Consider the following 22041-nt stretch of genomic DNA (forward strand, 5'->3'; position numbering starts at 1 on the left):
GTATATACGACCCTTGACTTGGGAATGGCGGAGGATAAGTGAGTTATAGAGGGAAGGGATCTCAATTTAAACCAGAAATGACTAAAATACATCTTTGACTGGATCTATGAATAAATCTATGACTGGGTTTGGATAGTACTTGCTTTTTAGGCAAAACAATGAATGATGCAATCTGAAGCTGGTATTGCATCATACATTATATGAATTGCATCATGTTATTCCTAGAAGTCATGGATGATGTAATCATAACGAAGCTTACATCACTCTGCTGAACAAATTGCCCTAGATCAGCTCTAGAAATCATACAGTGTCGTGCTCTCTTATTTGTCAGTGTTTGATTTTGCAAAGGGACACATTTCTGTTTAGCCAAAGTGAGCAGAGATGCCTCGTACTTGTGTGAACAGTGCAGATAACTTCTGCTATGATTGTGGTGAAGTGACTTTTGCATCACAAAAGCGCAGTATAACCACTATGGTTAAGAAAGCCTATCACCTTTATTTTGGGGGCAAAATTGGAGATCAGGACAAGAGGTGGGCCCCACACATATGCTGCAACACTTGTGCAACAAATCTTCGCCAGTGGTAGACCAGGAAAAGGAAATCTATGCCTTTTGCAGTGCCAATGATTTGGAGAGAGCCAACAGATCATACCAGCAATTGTTACTTCTGCATGGTGCCTCCAGTTGGTAAAGATGTGTCTAAGAAGAAAAAGTGGACTGTGCATTATCCAAACATTCCATCAGCTATATGCCCAGTACCCCACGGAGAAGGACTGCCGGTTCCTGATGCACCAGAATCATTCTCACTTGAATCAGACGAGGAAGAGGATGAAACTTCTGGTCCTGAACCATTAATGTCACAGGACCCACATTTTCTCCCATCCTCCTCCTCTGAACCACACCTCATAACACAAGGTGAACTGAATGACCTTGTCAGGGATTTGGAACTAGCCAAGAGTAAGGCACAGCTGTTGGGCTCCAGACTACAGCAGTGGAATCTCCTGGCAGGTGATGTTAGGGTTTCCATGTTCTGTGACCGTCAAAGGGATCTTGTCCCATTCTTCTTCATGGAAGGTGATCTTGCAGCCTGCAACAACGTCGATGGTGTGATGGCAGCCCTCAACATCGTTCACGATCCAGATGAGTCGAGACTGTTCATTGATTCATCGAAGACAAGTCTTAAAGCTGTTTTACTGCATAATGGCAATGTTTTGCCATCAATTCCAGTTGGTCATGCAGTCCATATGAAGGAAACCTATGACAACATGAAACAACTTTTGAGGTGCATAAACTATGACCAACATCAGTGGCAGCTTTGTGGCGATTTGAAGGCTGTTGCTCTCTTGCTTGGTCTGCAGACTGGATTCACAAAGTACTGCTGTTTTCTCTGCAAATGGGATAGTCATGCACGAGATTCCCACTACATCAAGATTGGCCACTCTGACAGTCATTGGAGCCTGGGAGGAAAAGAGTTCAGCATCCACCACTTGTTGAATCAAGGAAGATTTTGTTACCACCCTTACACATCAAGCTGGGTCTGATAAAGAACTTTGTCAAGGCCATTGACAAAACACAAGCAGCTTTCAAGTACCTCCGTGGAAAATTTCCAAGGTTAAGTGAAGCTAAGATAAAGGAAGGTGTCTTTGTTGGTCCTCAGATTCGTAAACTTGTTCGAGATGATGCATTTGACCATGCACTGTGTGGCAAGGAAAAGACTGCATGGAAAGCCTTCTAGTTAGTGGCAATAAATTTTCTCGGAAACAACAAGGCAGACAACTATAGGTTGTTGGTGGAAAACCTCCTCAAGGCATACAAAAGCGTTGGTTGCAACGTGTCACTAAAAGTACATTTTTTGCACTCTCATCTAGATTTTTTTCCACCGAACTGCGGAGCAGTGAGCGATGAGCACGGCAAGCGATTTCACCAGGACATTGCAACAATAGAGAAACGCTATCAAGGCAAATGGAGCCCATCAATGCTTGCAGACTATTGCTGGACAGTGACAAGAGATGCTCCATTTAATGAATACAAGAGACAAGCCAAGAAACGCCGAGTAGACACTGAATAGGACTAAACTATGTACATAATAGTTTTTTGCCTTTTGTTTCATAATAAATTTTATTTATATAACCCTTTTGCTGATTTTTAAAGTGTTACATAAACAGGACCGGTGAAATATTATCATGTAAAGCAACCATAAACACCTGAAAAGACCTAGGTTTACAATTTATGATTAAAACTCTACTATCTACACAATATACATAGACATAAAATGTAAAAACTTAAATATCTTAGAAGCAGTAGCCAATCAGTTGTTTTAATTGTCATATTTGAATTCAGCACATCAAAATACATAATAAATAGCACATTTTATCTCTGAAGCAGACGACTTTTCAAAAATTGTAGACCAGTGTAGACCTTTTCTGTTATGGTTTTAAAATCCAAAGGAAGGATAAGACCCTAGATGGGAACCAACCTAAGTTGTTGATGTCCAAGAGCATCTGGTATTGAACAGTCACTGCCTTCTCAACCACTCTTACTTTGTATATTATAGGAAACTGTCCTGAATTGACATTTTTTTAACAGATCCCTGTCTCTAATTTCTATATTTGATTCAGTAAAAAAAGCCATACTCTCGTCTGTATGTCAGAGTTTTTCAGGTATAGATGTTGGAAATAGCTAGTAACCCTGAATCACAGTATAGGAAAAACTAAGAACTATCGAAGCAGAAACTTATATGGCACTAACTTGTAATTATGTCCTTTTTAAAGTCTTGCTGCATCCACATTTTTTTTTTGCCTAGATATATTACAGAAGAAAACCTGAGATTGTATCTCCGAGTAAAACTAAGGCTAATGACCAAAAATAAGATGTTTACGGTCACTACAAGTATTTGTGGAGTAAGATATGACCCACTGCAAGTGTGGCAGAATCTGAGCCTCTAGAACATGGTGCTGATTAACTAAATGACCAAATGAACCTCACTTTTGTCATTAGCAGTAGTATTACTGATACACACTTTTAGGGATTGTTCTACAGTTTACCTAGGCAAATAACATTTGTGTATGCAGCATGATACAGAAACACAAGCTGCAATGTGCAAGGTATGAAATCTGATTGAAGTATTATTCTCAAGGTGAACTGCTAAAATAAATAGTAATTACTAAAGGTATTTGAGAAAAATATTACTAGCAAGAAATTTCAATATTATCTAGGCTATATTTTACCTGTATGACTTTGATACATAATGATCAGCCACATAATGATTGAATACCTCTGTCCTTCTCTTGATAGTCATCAAAAAGGTAGTTAAACATTACAATATGCTGGGGGTATAAGCTATCTTTCCTGGAGAAGAAGCAACTGTGAAACCCAATCTATAAATACCTATTAAATCCAATATGCAAATATGATATTTGCCCAACCAACATAAACCCGCAACCAGACACATCTTTTTAAATTAGTACTAGAAAATCCTGGAGTTATACCTACTAACACTTAAGGGGACCACCATATATTTTGTATACCCAAAATATTTATTTTTTTATCAAAATATTTTTCCCTTGCTGTCCCTGTTGTTCTCTATATCCACTGATATGAATACATTTTAAGTCTGTATGATTAGATTTCCCCCCGTCCCCCATATCTTGAACATTCAAACATGTTTTTGGTCCTCATCCCAGAGAGACAAATCCTGCAGCCTTTAATATAGGCCAAACTGCCACTGAAGACAGCCTTAGAGAATCATGTCACATGCTTTGGAGATTAAGTGGAATATAGAATTATGCAACCATGCAGAAGGGCATATTGTTTTGTATCTTTTTTAGCAATTACTAATAAAACACACTAGAGATGCAAGAATGCAGACATCATCAAAAGGTTGGGAGAGACATATACCAAATATATATCACTAGCAAAAGGGAAAGCAGTGAAACACTGACAACTCCAGACTCACCAAAAGCAGTAATATGCAATGTCTAAAGCCCAAGTCTAGTGCTTTTATCTGGCTAGAATAGTTACCCCATAATCCACTGATCTCAGAAAACAAAGAAGGGACACAAAGTAGGACACATTTTCCATCAAGCCATCATCACTAGTCTCATAATACATCATTGCAGTACTCTCTCCCACCTTCTCCCTGAATACCGGTAAGTGATTTATTTCATGGGCAGATAGAAAAAAAATGATGAAGCATCTGCAGATTCTATTAAGATGATAGCCTGGACACACTGATAAGAAGCAGTGATTCCTTTTGACATGACCCAAATATGACAGAAGGGTTGTTTGAAGGAAACTCATTTTAATGAGAGAGAAAAAAAGAGATGCATAACCTAAGTTTTATGGGGAATGTCAACAATATTGAAATGCATCATAAGAAAGATCTTTGTGTTGGCACAGAGAAATGAAAAGAGTGCAAGGTATTGTAAGATGAATTGCAAGTCTTGGTGATTTTTTTTACTATTATTATTATCTTTACAAATGATCCAAGGTAAGCAGAGGCAGCTTCCTTGCCTTCTGTAAAGAAATAATACCTGGGGCTCAGAGAAATAGAGTTGCATCCTTCCTGAGAGTGATTAAAAAGTGGCCCATAACAAATACACATTATTTTGATTGACCTGTGATTCCAGCTAGTGTCCTGGAATGTATGGTTGTGATGGATTACACCTAGAGGTATGAGAGCTGTGTATTGTATGCAGAGGACTCATGGTGATGAAAAGCAACAAAATTTAAGTATGGCTTCTTAAGTGCTTGAGCTCAGCTGTGATGAGAGAAGGACAAGGGTAGAAAGGAACCGGTGTATTAAGCTATCTGCTGGGTCAGGGAAGAAAAAGGAGGTAAGGCAGAATATACATTATCTTCTGAAAGACTATCAATGTCCTTTGCTTGCCTTCCTCCACCTTTAGGACCCATCAACCAAAATTTATAAAATACACATTGTTACAAATAAATTAGTCCTTCCACAGTGTTTTGTGGAAATAAAATATTCAAGAATAATCATACATATTTTCTCAACAAATCAATTATAACTGTCCAAGGCATGTTGTTATTTCTGCTTTTTTCATCTTTCTGTGTGCATATACATTATATTATTTTGGACAAAAGTCCCTAGAATTCTGTGTATACCTGTTCCACATTCACCTAGGCAAAATGAAGGGTGACCAAATGTAGCTCAGCACAGAGACTCATCATGGAGACAGGAGGTGGAAGTCTACATTATTAACCATAAAATCTTGAAGTGCTAATGCTACATATAGGGCCAGATCTTCAGATGTAAATCAGCATCACACCTTTTACTTCAATGGAGCCTTGTGGATTTACCTCAGTAAAGGATATGGCTCGCTGATGCTTGAGGACCAATTTAGCTGACCTTACAGATCTGTTTAACACTGATGCATCATATAATATCTGATATTTTAACAGTTCAGATATTAGGGAAAATTGTGTGCTAAGCTACACTGGCATAAAGTGAAAGAAATACCAGTGAAACCAATAGAATTACTCTGGAGTTTATGCTGATGTAACTAAGGGTACGTCTAGACTGCAATGTAAGCCCATTTAATGGGCTGACCCATGTTAAGGAACCCTGGGCTTAAGCATTTACATTGTATTTTAACCCTATGTTAAGGTTTTTTGGACAAACCTAGGCTTCTAGCATCCGCACTGCAGTGTGCACAATAATCATATCCAAGAATCCCTACCCTCCCACCCTCTGAAATGTGGCTGCTCTAACCCTAGGGTCATGGTGCACTATGAGAAAACTTTACTGCCCACCCTGCATGTTACCAGGAAGCAGCTCGCTGTCCAAAAGGCTTGATCAGTTCACTCTCCATTGCAAACCTAGGAGGCTCTCTGATAGTGTGCTTGCAGATCGGTGATCAGAAGAGAATGGATTAACACTGACCTGAGCTGCTGCCATTTACAAAGGGCCTGGGGATGGTCTCCATTTTCAGTACAGTGGATTGTAGATTGTTGGGATAGAGAGGACTAAGGAAGTTGTCACATTGAATTGTGGGATACTTCTGGCTAACTGCTGGACCCAAATCAAGTGGTGCTCTGTGTACACTACAAAGCAATAGGGCTCGGACCCTGGATCCCATTTTAACTTGACCTCAGACCCTCCACCCCTGCAGGCTCCTGGGACCCTGGGTCTGAGCCCTGGGTTAGCACAATTGCAGTGTAGCTGCAAAGGGGATTAGGTTTGAGCCTGGGCTGAAGCATAGGTTTATGTTGCAGTGTAGACATATCTGAGAGCACAACTTGTCCCACCAATCTTGTCCTTGGTTACTTTTCTCTCTGAGCTATTTCTCTTCCACTCAAGTTCATATCCATGACTGTTGAACAATTTTGTGGTGTGCAAAGACAGACAAGGATGGTTTCAGGTCATAATAATGTACAAGTCATGTATTAATTATGCATCTACATGACTGTTAATAATTACCAAGGAAATGAATGGTATTTGTGATTTCTAATATTCCCAGAAAAAACAGGGGGGGGGAAATGTATGTCCTCCTCCTTATCTCAGAGATGTCTCTTTTATGTGTCAATATTACCAGTTTTCTTACCTTGTCACCAACACCTCCAACAGAGCCAATAGAGCCTGGAGGACCTTGAGGACCCTGCAATCATAAAAGGATGTAAGTTAGCCAACTATACTACTTATTATTGTTTTTAAAAGGAATACAATGAACAATACAGAGTGTGTTTCTTACATCAGCTCCGTTAGGACCCTGGGGACCTCTTGGACCTGGAGGACCAGGTGGACCCTGAATCAGAGAGAAAATATGATACGTGAACTGCAGTATTTACTGTCACATAAATATAAGCACAGATTTTTCTGTCAATTAGCAACACTATATTTTGCATGCAGAGAGCATTTCATCTTCAGAGTGTTGTACAAAGTGTAAGGGCCAGATTGTGGTTCCCCATTGCATGAGTCTACATGGTGATTATGGCACAAGGAGCCCCTTGTGTTCCTACACAAGGACAGACACAATTACAGTTTCTGTGGGTTACTATTATCGCTCAGTGCCCCAGAGCTTCTGCTCCAGGGATGCAACACCAGTCTCCAATGCTGGTCTCTCTCTCTCTGTCTCTGACATGCATAAATTGGTCTGCTCTAATTAATCCTCATAAGTCCTCTGTAAGTCAGGTAAATAAGCTTGAAACCCCTCCTTTTTAAAGATTGGAAATGGACCCAGAAATGAAGTGACTTGCCCAGGATCACAGCGAGAGCAGGTGACAGTCACAGGACACTCTGTCCCGTGCTCTAGACTATAAATGGAATATCAAATTGCAAGCTGTAAAGCGAATCAATAATCAGAATGTTGTCTAGCACTTAAAGTGATCAACAAGGAAAAAAACCTTACCATTGGACCAACATCACCGTTCTCACCCTTTTCACCTGGAGGGCCAGGCAGACCCTAATAATGTGAAAGAGAAAAGAAAGTACTGCTAGTAAACTACTTAAAAGAAATAACGTAAATCACAGCTACCCGTTAAGAAAATCATAAGATAAAATTTGAGGACAAAAGCTATCTGAATTAAACAGAAAAAAATCATTTAAAAACTAGTTTCATATTATGGCAAAAAAGATTAAAGCATCTTTGAATATTTATAAGTATAACTGATGAGGAAAAACGTTTAGGAAAAAAGAAATACATTAAAGAGCTAATATGGCTGATTTAAAAAAGACTGTTATGATTCTACTTGGGCACGGATTCATTTGATTACATACTATATATATTCCCACACAAAAACTTTATTAATTTAGATGTAAGGTTGCTCAAGTGTATGTTCGGGGAAGAAAATTGTAGGTCACGAGAACACTCACACCCAATACAATACCAATCCCCAAGCTTACTGCACTATACTCAGCCACACTTACACAAAGAGTCAGCGCATCCGCTGGTGTAAATCATGTAGCTCCAGTGAAGCGAATAGAGTTACACTAATTTACATCAAGTTAGGATCTAGCTCTCAATTTCAATTCAACAATACTGTCACCTTCAGCACACATCAAAGAACTGATAATCAAGTCACAGTGCACAGCCTTTACTTCAATTGTGCTGTAATGCTATATTATTTAATAACTTTAAAGTATAAACTCCTGACTGACCTCAACACATCCCCTCTATTGAGGGCCCAAAGGCTCAGGGCCTGAATCTAGAACACTTGCACTAGAAAGGAGTTCCCTTCTAACAGGGGAGTTCCCTGTTGGCTAGCCATGGCCAGTTTCTGGCCCCTCTACCAGAGTGGCATAACGGGCATGGATCAGATTATAAAATATGGATGAAAGGATACAAAACTGATCACATTCTTAAAAACACAAACAAAGATTATCTTGGTACTAACAGCTACTTTTATTACAGTAATGGATACCATGTTGACAGTAAAACTCTACAGTATGGAATTCATAAAAAGCCTGGCTGAATTCAGATGTATAATGCATCTCCTTTAAAAAAAAAAAGAAGATGTATGTTAGTACAGTCTGTTAGTGAGTAAAATGTGATGAGCTTGAACAAAATACATGCTTCTTTTCAATATAGTTTTTGGTACAATATATCTGTTGCAGTTGCTCATTTATTATTGTTTAATGAGCATGAAAGAGGCAACTTTAACTCATCCCGTGATGCATTTGATTTCTATATTTCAATTCCTGTTTATTTTGAAAGTTAAAAGACTGTGATGCATTACAATGGAAAGCTATAAGTGACAGTAGTATATATACTAAAATGTATCTCTGATTACAGTGCATGCTGAATAGAAGCATCAATGAATATTTGTCTCGTTACTAGCTTATGGTACAGATTATAATGACATATGTTTTAATTATTTACTAACATACCAAATGTATGTTGATAATTGGATATACAGTAATAGATTCTTGTATTATAATATTTTGCTACAGTATATCTGAACTCTAAAAACAAACACTTGATTGTACAGAACAAAACATCTGTCCCCATTATTGAATATGCAATTCACTATGTGGGTGCATTATAATGTCCCTGAAGTGTTTGTTATAGTGTAATTAATCAGAATTAATGTTCCACCATGCCTTTCAAAAATACACTATAATAAAATAATGAGTCATTATCACTTCAAAACCTCACTATATTCTGGCCAAACTATGAAATAATACCTTTCAAAATACAATGCTAAATAATTTCAAGCAATTGTGCTGTTACAGAATAGGTGAATAGAGTGATTCTGAACGATAACATGCATACTCATTGATATTGCAGTAAATTCATAAGGCATTAGAAAATAGTGGGTTCTTTTTCAATATGGAAAATGCAGCCTAAGGGAGATATGGCATTTACAATCCCATTTTTTTAAAGTATGAAGAATTTTAAATGGAGATTTTTTTTTCTTTTACTTGCAGGCTTATTCTCTACAAACAAGTACCATTTCCTGTCATTTCTGATAGATACTGTCTAAAGAGAAATTTGATGCCATTTTGTGTATTCAATAACCAATATGTTCAGATGCTAAATAGTCTCCATTTTATGAAATGGGAAAGATTTGGCTTTAAACAATGATGTTATGTCAGTTACAGCTGACTGCAATTTCCCACAGATGTCTTCCAACAGGGTTGTTTGTTCATTTATTTATTTTTGGAAGAGGTATGATGTACCATTATTACATGCATCATTTTCAAGAAACTAAAAGCAGCGATCAGATTATGATTACCATCTAGGTGTCTTGACATCCTCTAACTTCCTTCATGGCTTTACCTTGGATAACTTTGTAATATTTAAACAAATAATATTTGGATTGACAATAACTTCAGTGGCTCAGTTTTCCATTAATGTCAACATCTTTTCCCTCACTGTGAGAAGCACTAAATACATATTTTGTAAGAGATGATTCTGCTTTTGCTATTGAGGTTCTCATAAATTATCTTTTCACAATTTGTAATTCTTAAATTAGTATTGTCTGCTAAAAGCATTAAACTATCCTCAGAAATCTCTCACTGTATTTATAGGTGTGTAGTTTATTATAATTTGTGTGTAAAAAATCACCCTATGTTAAAACTTGTACGCTATGCTGAAACTAATTTCACATGGGCAACAAATGAAGTTAATAATACCGAATAACAAATAAATTCAGGATAACTGTGGTCTGCCCATGGATATTCCTGAAGAAGTAGAGCCTAATATGTTAGATGAATTATTAGTTGCAAACTATTCATTCAGTTCTACTTGTGAGTGTAAAGAAGTTGAGGCCCTCTGTGTTACCAAACTAAGTGACCCCACAGTTTTGATTCACACTAACATCTCGTTCAGTTGTTTAAAATTATTAAATCATAATTTTTTCTTTTTAAATACAAACTTGGGTTCCAATCCCCCCAATAATTATGCACATGCTTAAAGTTAAGAACACTGCTAAATGTTTGCAAGGGCACCTAACTCCCAAGGAAATTCAATGGGATTTAAGCATTTAAGTGCCACTTTTGCCTTTGAACCTTTCTCTCCCGCCATCCCCCCGCCAAGAATCATAGCCTTAGGACATAAGAATCATAGAATCATAGAAGATTAGGGTTGGAAGAGACCTCAGGAGGTCATCTAGTCCAACCCCCTGCTCAAAACAGGACAAAACCCCACTAAATCATCCCAGCCAGGGCTTTATCAAGCTGAGCCTTAAGGATGGAGATTCCACCACTTCCCTAGGTAACCCATTCCAGTGCTTCACCACCCTTCTAGTGAAATAGTTTTTCCTAATATTCAACCTAAACCTCCCCCACTGCAACTCGAAACCATTGCTGCTTGTTCTGTCATCTGCCACCACTGAGAACAGCTGAGCTCCATCCTCTTTGGAACCCCCCTTCAGGTAGTTGAAGGCTGCTATCAAATCTCCCCTCACTCTTCTCTTCTGCAGAGATATAAATATGCCCAGTTCCCCCAGCCTCTCCTCATAACTCATGTGCCGCAGCCCCCTAATCATTTTAGTTGTCCTCTGCTGGACTCTCTCCAATTTGTGCACATACTTTCTGTAGTGGGGGGCCCTAAAACTGGACGCAATACTCCAGATGTGACCTCACCAGTGCCGAATAGAGGGGAATAATCACTTCCCTCGATCTGCAGGCAATGCTCCTACTAATGCAGCCCAATATGTCATTAGCTTTCTTGGCAACAAGGGCATACTGTTGACTCATATCCAGCTTCTTGTCCACTGTAATACCCAGATCCTTTTCTGCAGAACTGCCACTTAATCAGTCGGTCCCCAGCCTGTAGCAGTGCATGGGATTCTTCCATCCTAAGTGCAGGACTCTGCACTTGTCCTTGTTGAACCTCATCATATTTCTTTCAGCCCAATCCTCCAATTTGTCTAGGTCACTCTGGACCCTATCCCTACCCTCCAGTGTATCTACCTCTTCCCCCAGCTTAGTGTCCTCCGCGAACTTGCTGAGGGTGCAATCCATCCCACCATCCAGATCATTAATGAAGATGTTGAACAGAACCGGTCATACTGAGCAGAACAATGGTCCTTCTAGCCCACTATCCTGCCTTCCAACAGTGCCAGATGCTTCATAGGGAATGAACTGAACAGGGCAATTATCGAATGAATCATTCTCTGTCATCCAGTCTCAGCTTCTGGCAAAGGCTTAGGGACACCAAGAGCATGGGGTTGTGTCCCTGATCATCTTGGCTAATAGATCAGTTCATGGAGAATAGGTCCATTAATGGCTAATTCTTTTTTGAACCCAGTTATACTTTGGGCCTTCACAACATTCCCCGGCAATGAGTTCCACAGTTTGACAGTGCACTGTGTGAAGAAGTGCTGCCTTATACTTCATAGAATCATAGAAGTGTAGGATTGGAAGGGACGTCAGTAGGTCTTCTGGTCCAGTCCCCTGCATGCAAGGCAGGACTAAGTAATAACTAGACCATACCTGACAGGTGTTTGTCTAATCTGCTCCTAAAAACCTCCAGTGACGTACATTCCACAATTTCCCTAGGCAATTTGTTCCAGGGCTTAACTACCCTGGCAGTTAGGAAGTTTTTCCTAATGTCCAACCTAAACTTCCCTTGCTGCAATTTAAACTCATTGCTTCTTGTCCTATCCTCAGAGATTAATGAGAACTACTTTATCTTAGACTCTGAGATGACTCAGATATGTAATACATATTTTTAACATTTGCCTTGACTTTCTTTTCTTTCTGCAAGAGACATTTCTATTTTTTAAAGTATTATAATTTTAATTTAAACAACACAGTGGAAATTCACATAAAAACTACATTTAAAAGTTTAAGACAGGCCTTTTCCTGTGTGAATGAAAATTATTTTTAAGATTTAATGCCCACTATAAGCAGCACCAGTAGAATTTAATTTCAGCTTGGGAAATTTGATTATCATGAAATACTATAAACAAGAAAGATAAAGTTGTTACTCTCCATGGGTTCACTGTTACTATGAGAACCACATTAGTGAATAAAAAGAGCTCTTGATTTCTCAGTGGTACTTCATTACCATTAGCATATGTGTGATCTCGGTCCATGGACCAGCATACTCAGAGGAAAATGAGATTCAAGCAAATATAATTCTTCTGTAGAAATCATTTATTTGTTTAAGTCTCAACCTAATTGATTTCTTTCTTTTATGTGTATTATTTCACTAAATTAAAATACATGAATGTAAAGTAATTAATCCTTTCTAAGACACTCTTAATTTAAACAATATTTTAAATCTGGAAATACCTAAGGTTATTTCATTGTCTTTTAAAATACTACTATCTGTAAATAAACCATCATATAATCAATGCATCATGTTTTTTTAACTGAGCTTCTGATTCAGAAATGTTAAAAACATCAACAAATGCCTTTCAAAAGTAGAAACAGTTTTATGTTAAGTCAGGTGGGAAGTTGCACCAAATCTTGTATTGTAGGTATACATTCCATGCTGCCTGGCAACACACTCTAAATTAACACAATGTTGTCCGAGCTCCATTGCATAGTAAGATTTTGGAAATGAGTGGTTAAACAGGTTCCAGGGTTAGTGAAATAGCAAGTGCATCTGAAACTTGGCAGATAGGAAAAGTGTTGTGCTATGTAATAAATTCCCAAACCTACGGTATAGTTTCAGTATAAAAACATGTATAATAGCTTAATAAACAGACAAAAGTTCAAACCACTGCACCCTGTAATATTTATGAATTGGAAAAGAGTAAAAAAAATCTTAAACATTTTGTTCTTTATTCTCTATTCCACTATACTTAAGAAATTAAAAAGTAAATTTTAAAAAGCAAGATTTTTGCTTGTAATTATATGCCTGAAATAGTGATATGCTGTACATTTTATTGAGCATAGTGTCTGTGCCTGTCCTTTATGTTCACTGACTACCCTATGGCCTGACTGCATTTTGAGAGGAAGAGATTGCTAAGCCAAACCATGCCAAGTTATCAACAAAGGCAGCAATGTATACCCAGAATGAAGATTTTCTAATCTTTTCTGATTTAAGTGATGTCTCTGTTTGTATCAACAAGGAATAGAACATGTTACCATTGTTTCCAATGAAACAACATTGAACAAATTACCATGGGATCTGGTAAATTCTCCATCAGTTTGAGTCTTTATATCAAAAGTGGATGTCTTTTTAAAAGATATGCTCTTGTTCATGCACACATTATTTGGCTAGATGCATGAATTATTGGGTGAAATTCTATAGCCTGTCGTATGCAGGAGTTCAGACATAGATGATCATAATGGTCCCTTCAGGCCCTTGAGATCAATGTATCTGTCTATAAAATCTATGAACACAGTTTTTTATCATGTATTATTAGCTGATGGTGTAATGTATTTAATGAAAGGCAATTCTTTCTTGTTCAGACAAGTGATGAATGTGAAAATAATGGTCCCTATTGCTGAAAGGGAAAAATACTACATTGTCTTACCTGAAGACCAATGGGACCTGGAGGACCAGGGAATCCTCGTGGACCTTCATCGCCTTTCTGCCCAAACATTCCTTGCTGACCTCTTGGGCCTGGCTCTCCATCACCTCCCTGACAGGCAGGAACACACGACATGAGCAAGAAGCATAAAGATGCCAAGCTTGATTAAGAAGAAGTTCCACTAAAGTCAGTGGACTTGTTTCTAAGTATGTTTGGTATCAAGTTGATTTTGCAACTGTTTATTACGTACACAATAAAAAACCCCCAAAACACCTGGTCCAAATGATTGGTCCAATACACCACGTGCATTATTCTAGTGTTAAAGAGTAAGGTGTAAATCCCTTGGATTGTGAGTGTGGGGACACCTTGTTACATATATGTTGTGATTTCAAATCTATTCTAGTCAAGCAGCACAAATTAGCACATTATCAAGTTTTGTAAACCTAATGAGAATCTGGGTTTGCTATGCATAAAAACTGCATTACTTACAGCTATACCAGGGGCACCAACAGGACCTTGAAGACCTGGTGGACCCGGAGGACCCTGCATAAAAAGAAAAAAACAGCAGTTTTGGCATCTGGAATGAGATGAACAGTAGATAGAGAGAGAAGAGTATTTGCATGATTAAGATCTATTAAGCAATTCTATACTCCTCCAGAGAGAATGTAATATTATTCAAAAGTCTTTTACAGTCAGTGCAGTCAGGCATTATTTGTTTAGCTCTCAAAGACTCAGACTTGCCTGGCTACAATAAATTTTAAACTGACATTTACTGAAAGCACTTACATTCATAATGTTTCAGGATATTTAAAAATGGATTTCCATGCAAACATGACTCTAAATGAATACTGGCTTTTCCAAAACTAAAAATATCAGACCTTTTAATGAGATTTGTACAGAGGAAAGTCAACCCTTAAAGTGTGTTCTCACGATCTGTCTTCAAACTGAATGCTTATTGTTTGAATCAAATTTTCCGTAAAGCTATATACACAACACTTGCTATCCTGTCCTTCCTGACTGAGAACTGAGCTTTTCTGAGCACTACGGGCCACATTCTTATTTACAGAAACACCCTTTTACACTGCCTTAAAGTGGATATAAATTACATTCAGTATTGCTAGAACAATGCAAAGGAGTCTTAATGTAAATGGGAATCTTGACACGTCATAAGACATTACATGTCATATGTACATATCATATCCATCAACATATATATGTTATGGGCCTGTTTATGCATCCCTTACTCACACTGGTGGAACCTTACTCATATGAGTATTCCCACTGAAGTCAATAGGACTATTCACATGAGTAAACTGTGTTACTGAGGGCCTCGTGTGTAACCTTTATCTTGCGTGCAAGATGAGTTTACTGATCGAGAGGATTGATTTTCTGGAAAGTCCCAAAGATGAAGGTGTGGCCAATGGAAAGGCAATAGGAGCTCCAATTCGTGTTGCAAGAAGAGGCATTGCTAGGTACATGCCAAGCTATATTGCAGCATAGTTTCTTGAGTGGGAGAAGTGTGAAAGGCTAGTTCAAATTTACTACACGTTCAACAGGTTTACTACTGCTATTATGCAGTGTTGTTGTAGCCATGTCAGTCCTAGGATATTTAGAGAGAAAAGGTGAGGGAGGCCTTATCTGTCATAGGACTAACTTCTGTTGGCGAGAGAGAGAAGCTTTCGAGCTGACAAAGAGCTCTGCTGATATTGTGATGTCTGGTCACTTTAGTATTGTCTGCTAGATTCAATAGCATGAAAACAAGAAGAACTGGCTTGTGCTAAGAATTTAGCCTGTAGTAATGGCAAGATGCCTCTTGGCACTCCCTAGTTGTATTGAGAAGAGCTCAGTCAGCGGCATCCCTTGAAGTGATACAACACAGCTCCACTGGGCAGTGAGTGGATGGCTTAGCCAGTCGAAGGCAGCAATTCTGGACCCTTATGCAGGCAACAGAAAGAGGTTGGGAGGAGAGTGGGGTGAACATTTTTTGGATGAATAGATCATTTGCTGAGCAATGCAGTTAGGTTGACCTGAAACTATTTGTGAATTTGCACTGTATTAGTTTTGGCTGGGAAAAAGCTTTTCAGGGCCAGCTTCAGAAAAATGAGAGTGTGTGTATATGTGTCCCCCTTATAACCTGTAGCGTAGTGGTTAGGTAAGTCGTATGGGAGGTGGGACACCTAGGTTTGAATCTGGAGCAGGGACTTGAACTCGTACCTCTCCTGTCACATGAATCTCCAAGCTATAAGATGGTTTGCTTTCAAACTCTCCTGTTGAAGCTGTTCCACTTTGTATAAATATTATTCAGGCTGAAGAAAGAATGAGAATGACTCTTTAGCCTTGCAATTAAGACACTCACCAGGATGCAGATGTGGGGATAGGAAAATGTGGATTCAAATCCTCCCTCTGAATCCGTCAGAGAGAAGATCAGAATCCATATCTTCTAACTCCCAGATTTGTCCCCTAGTCACCAGGCTAAAGAGTCATTTGCTTGCGCTCTCTGTTTGGCCTAATGAATGTTTATATATTTATACAATGTGGAAAAGCTTCAATGGGAGCACTTGTACACAGACTAGCCTATGTGCTGGTGATGAGGATAATCACTTGCAATGGGAGAAGGCCGAATTCAATTCCCTGCCCCAGAGTGGGGACTCAAACGTGGGTCTCCCACAACCCTGGCAAGTGCCCTACAACAGTAAAAAGTTTTAAAGAAGAACATACACTCCTTCTTTTCGCTGAAGCTGACCAGATTTTTCCAATTAACTAGAAATTCTGAGTATTTTCTGAACCAAATATTTGTTCTGATTTTTCAGTTTGCTGCCAGAACTGAAAAATCAATTATTTGCCCGGCTCTAGCAGGGAGGCTCCTCACTTCCCTCTCCCACCCCCACAATAGCACAGTCTAGAGAGGATTTGATCCTGCAAGCTCTCTGTGCATGGAACTCCCACTGAACTCAGTTTGTCAGTGGATTGAAGGATCTGACTCTACATGCTGTTTTAACAACAACAACAAAAGCTGCACAGTATTTTCTTTGTGAAAGTGAGAGTGCATCAGATGGGCCCTCATTCAAAAGAAAAAAGCAATTGCAATACTATCAGATTGTAAAGGGAGACATATATCTGAGAAGTACATTGCTGGAATTTTCCCATCCCCCTCTTACAAAACACTTGCATTATAGTTAACATTTGAATGCTGCAGTGGGCATAATAGCAAAGGGCTGGTGTGATGGAGAGAACCATCACAGAAAATGTGGAAGCCCAGGAGGCTGGTTTGTGATAGGGTTAAGTTGGTGATATGTATTAAAACTCTGTTGTTAATCAGGTGGAGGGAGTGGATTGGCAGAACCTGTCAGGGTTGGGGCTAAGGCAGTATAAAGCCTGCTCCATCAGCAAGGTGTGCACTTTAAGTGGGATTTTAGTCTAGGCAGAAATCTGCTCCAGTCCTTCCTTTGGCTGGGAGTTCTAATGTAGTTTAGGGCCCTGCCTGAGTTTAAAGAGCTTATTCTAGTTTAGACATTTTAGAAAATACAGCGGTTAGAAGGTTTTCTATCCTTCACAGGAGAGCTTGTAAAGGGGTATTTCTTAGCTGTTTGTTTGGGCGGGGGTGTTGGTAATTTAAAAAATTTACTTCCTTAAATTACATTTTTTCCCCTCCATTTCCACAGTACTCCTGACTTTCCTCTTGTGCTCTTTTTTTCCTTCATAGTATTGATGAGTTTCTGACCCACTGTACAAATACCATGATGGCAGCGAACAGGCAAATGTTTTCAGTCTCTTTAGTGGCTTATCTTAACATGATATTTCTGCATGTATTCCAACAGACCGACTGGGCTGCAGCTAATGGAAGGAATTTACATACATACAAATAGAAAATGTATCTAAATTCACTAGACTGCATTGAAAATGTCAGCCACTGCTTCTATGCTCTCAGGATGAATTCACCTCTCTGCAGATAATCAGCACAAGGCCAATGGAGCTCTTAAATCTCACTTAGCTCTCCATATAGAGTTCCTGTTTAGTATCACCTATTAATCATCTTTAAATATTTTCCATCTGTTCAGATAGGGGCAGATTCTCTGTTCCATTACTCAAGTGGCACAAAAGGCTGATTGTAAACCCTACCTGGGTATTCTCTTGGCATAGAGAAATCTCCAGTGGGGATGTAGCTAGTAGAGTAGGCTCCTGTACAACATTGCCTGCAATCTCCAGTGTCAGGGGTGTGTCCGGGGCAGGGAGGGATATACTGGAGAGCTGAGCAATGCACTATAGCTATCCCCTGCTGGCAGATGGTCCCTTGGCAATCATCAGTAGAGGTTTCTTGTTAAATATCAACTAGTCAAAGCCCCAAACCATAAATCCCTTCTGCAGTCCTTGTTTTCTAGGCTCGATGGAGAGAAGATGTCAAGATTCCTCTGAAGAGGCCAAAGGAAAAAGATTAGGCCTTTAACATTTTCTCTTAGGGCCCCCTGATCTTAATAGACCCAAGTTCCCCACCTTCACTTTTATCAGTAGACAAACACTTGAACCTGAAGTCATCTGAGATGAGAGGTTCAAGTGCTTGTCTCCTCCCCTCACCCTGTCTCCTCTTTGAGGGGAGGCCAGGTGGCACATTCTATCCCTGCCCTGCACACTCCTTCTGTCTTATCGGAGGGAAAGCAAGTTTCACAGAAACACACATTCTGAAGTCAGTGGGCTGAATAGGTGCAGCTGAGGGCAGAATCGGGCTCAGTGTGGCTAAGTTCATTTGTGTGCTCTAACATCAAAGTTGTATCACACCTTCAAATAAAAACACTACAGCAGATGAATACTGAAACAATCCAGGATTTCAGTGTGAAATACTCCAGATATGTGCATATTCATGCAAGCCTCCCACTTGGGTATTAAGCATGTGCAGGATACAATTTTCAAACACTTATTTTGCAATTACTTTATTTGTAAAGGAAGGCTCCTTAAACATATCAAAACCTCTAGTACTTATTAAGGGTTATGGACTGAATGTTCAGCCCTATGCCCAGCTCAAGTAGCTGTGCTGAGATGGGGCAAAGCAGGAAGGGCAAACGTTTTCAGAGACAAGCTGAAGAAGCCATGTGCACCTTTAAGGGGGAGAACAGGAAGATTTGTATGCTGCCATATACTGAGCCCGAATGGAACTGGATTCTGGGCTGCACAAAGATGTGAATGCCTAAAAACCCACCCTTTTCCAGGCATAGAGGAGCACTATGCTTGCGTACCACAATGGCTCTCTCCAGCTACATAAGTAGTAGCTGGATTTGTCCCTACATCCAGGGCTAGTTTACAACAATAATAATTAATAATAAAGCTTATTTACAGTTATCTGGGCACAAAATACATGCCTGGAAAATTTAACTCATTTTAAAAAGTTCTCATTTGAGATAAAATTCCATTTGGCCATTTTTTATATCAGACTCACCCAAAAGTTCATCTCTAGGTTGAGAATAAGTACCAAAAATTTCAGTCCAAAGGGGAATTTGTTCAGTAACTTTTCTAGGTATATTCCCCAGAAAACATGGACTGATAATAGATGTGCTTTCTCAACCATATCTATAATATGTTCCCTGTGTTAACAGGCCATTGCAAATATTTTACTACAACATTTATGATTTGATCTGACAAAACAGAATTGTGACAAGTATGCATTTGCTGCATGTGGAACTGTAGAAGTAAGAGCCTTTCGCATGAATAACTGCGGAAGGACACTCTTATTTTTTTTTAAATGCCTTTCCAACACAAATTTGCTCTATATATTTTCTTATGAAAATATTATAAAAAGGATTAATTAGCATATGCCTTGTATTAAACAAGATGCCATTTGATGTGAAGATATATAATCATACATTTGACAGTTGCTAAGAACTTTCTACATTTATAGTGTTAGATGCATAATTAATAATAATAAAACATCTTTTTCATGATAGGGATTGGCAATATACTTAAAGTGACTGAATATGCTAGTCTTGCCCTGAGCTCTACTAACTCACACATTTTGAACTGGAATGTAATCAAGAATCTCTCTTCAGTGACTTCTCCCCCATTTTGTTTGAACTTGTTCAGAAAAAATAATATGAGAGCAAACCTGAACACTGACGAGAGACTTGAAAATGACTTGAAACTTGTTTGGGGTTTGAAACAGTAATTTTAAAGCAATCAGAGGAACGGGAAGTACTGAAATACTGTGGGGAAGGTTGTTCTTCAGATATTGCTGGTCTGACTGGACAATGGAAGTACTTGAACTCCTGTGAGAATTTTCATGCGATTTAGATCCTGATCCAGCTCTATGGAAGTTTATGGGAGTCTTACGATTGAATTCAGTGGGCCCTTAGCGTATGTTTACACTACAGCAGGGAGCAAGCTTCCCAGCTCAGGTAGACAGACCACACTAGCAGGGCTCAAGCTAGCAATCTAAATATAGCTCTGGTGGAGACACAGGCTAGTCTCCTGAGCTCAGAGCCAAGGGACTGGGAGGTCTTAAGAGGCTGAGCTGCAGTATCAATACTGCTCTTTTTAATGTGCTTGATTAAGCTTTGCTAGCGTATGTCTGTTCACCCAGGCTGGGAGGCTCACTCCCATGCCCCTAGTGACTTGAAACATTTGAAAGTTTTTGCATAAAATATCTTGACTTCTGGATACCTCTCTGAATTGAACCTCAGAGATCCTGAAGTTAGCTCATCGGTGATAAAATACATTTCAAAAGCTTTACAAAGGACATGTCTTTACAATAAAATAAAGGACATATTTCCACACCGTCATTTCATGTTCACAGTCAATATGTATTGGCTGCTAGCACAGTAATGCATAATTGCATATATGCTCTTTGATACCTTCTACCCTCTGCTACACCCATCTATCTCCTAATTATACCCTAAGCTAACTGGGTGTAAGAGAATACTCACTATTTATGTATAGTATTGTTAACATTATGTTAATTCTAGGTAAAATATTTTAAAGGTGTAATTAAGTCACACAATGCGATTGACAGTTTTCTGTGTTTCTACTGGTTGAAGTGTATGAGTCTATTTGAGACATACGCCTGGGTCCTGCTGATTCAGCACATTGTTCATTAGATACAGCAGTGCAGTAATTAATTCAAAGGCAATAAAAAAGTGAAGCCAATACACTGGATAAAGTAGTTAGATACTCACATTTTCTCCCTTGTCACCCTTACTGCCTTTCTGACCTGGTTCACCAATTTCACCCTGTAATTGAAAGCCAGAAGTTACGTTCCTCCTTTAGAATGGCCTGCTTCCTAACTGCACTCAATACCACTCTATCTTTAAATGTCACCTTAAACATGATTATGCTGCCTGTTTTATGTTGCAGTTTCAAGTGTGAAGGCCTAAGGGGAACAGTTTTGCATGGATCCACCACATTGATATGACAGATTAATCCAGATATTGATTGGCATGCTGCAGAATGCCACATGACCTAGCTTTGAAGTATGCTACAACTGGGTTATAAATAAAGGAAACTGTTTTTCTCACGTTAGCTTCAATATGAACTGATAATGAAAGTACCTTGATTTATAGACTAATCTAATTACACATGACTGAACAACTGCTTCTCATTGTTGTGCATGGTATTTCAAAACCTCAACTAGACTCAAATTACTCAGTAACCATCTAAGAAAGTTTTATTTGGTTTAGCACAATAATAAAAGACAGTTTATGTGATTTAACATAAGGACTCTCTGTGGGTTCATAGATTCCAAGGCCAGCAGGGACCACTGTGATCATCTGTATAATACAGGCCATAGAACTTCCCCCAAATAATTCCTAGAGCATAAAATTCCCTAGTTACATAATAACTCAAATAACACAGCCATGTACTATAAACGTAAACCTCAAAGTACTTCTATTTGTGTTACTGAAGCTATTTAAAACTGTGATGGGTTTCAAAGAATAATACTAGACCAAATCTAAGCTGAATCCTCAACTCTTCTTGGAGTCAGTGGGGCCAGGAAGAATTAGTCTCTTTGTTTTTATACTCTCAACACTTAATGCTGAGGCCCTATTCCACCATTAACATGATTAAATGACTATGTTTTATTGGGAATGTTTTATATTTCTCATTCACTAAGCCAAGTTTTTTTTAAATAAGCAAAAATAAATTTTAACATCATATATCCTGATTTGTTTTGC

General features: G+C 38.8%; 1 protein-coding gene across 7 annotated transcripts in view; it reads right to left on the bottom strand.

Annotated features, from left to right (window-relative positions):
- The window catches only part of COL11A1 (collagen type XI alpha 1 chain), a 235817-nt gene that overhangs the window by 46575 nt on the left and 167201 nt on the right, over window positions 1-22041 (bottom strand). For all 7 annotated transcript variants that reach the window (XM_042840641.2, XM_005285451.4, XM_024101999.3 and 4 more), the window contains 6 exons: window positions 21046-21099; window positions 14378-14431; window positions 13892-13999; window positions 7366-7419; window positions 6709-6762; window positions 6562-6615 (listed from right to left, as the gene is read on the bottom strand). In XM_042840641.2, coding sequence (XP_042696575.2) covers window positions 6562-6615; window positions 6709-6762; window positions 7366-7419; window positions 13892-13999; window positions 14378-14431; window positions 21046-21099 — 378 coding nt within the window. The remainder of the gene's footprint in view (window positions 1-6561; window positions 6616-6708; window positions 6763-7365; window positions 7420-13891; window positions 14000-14377; window positions 14432-21045; window positions 21100-22041) is intronic.

Source organism: Chrysemys picta, chromosome 8 (genome assembly GCF_011386835.1).
Source record: "Chrysemys picta bellii isolate R12L10 chromosome 8, ASM1138683v2, whole genome shotgun sequence".
In the NCBI taxonomy this organism is placed as follows: domain Eukaryota; kingdom Metazoa; phylum Chordata; order Testudines; family Emydidae; genus Chrysemys; species Chrysemys picta.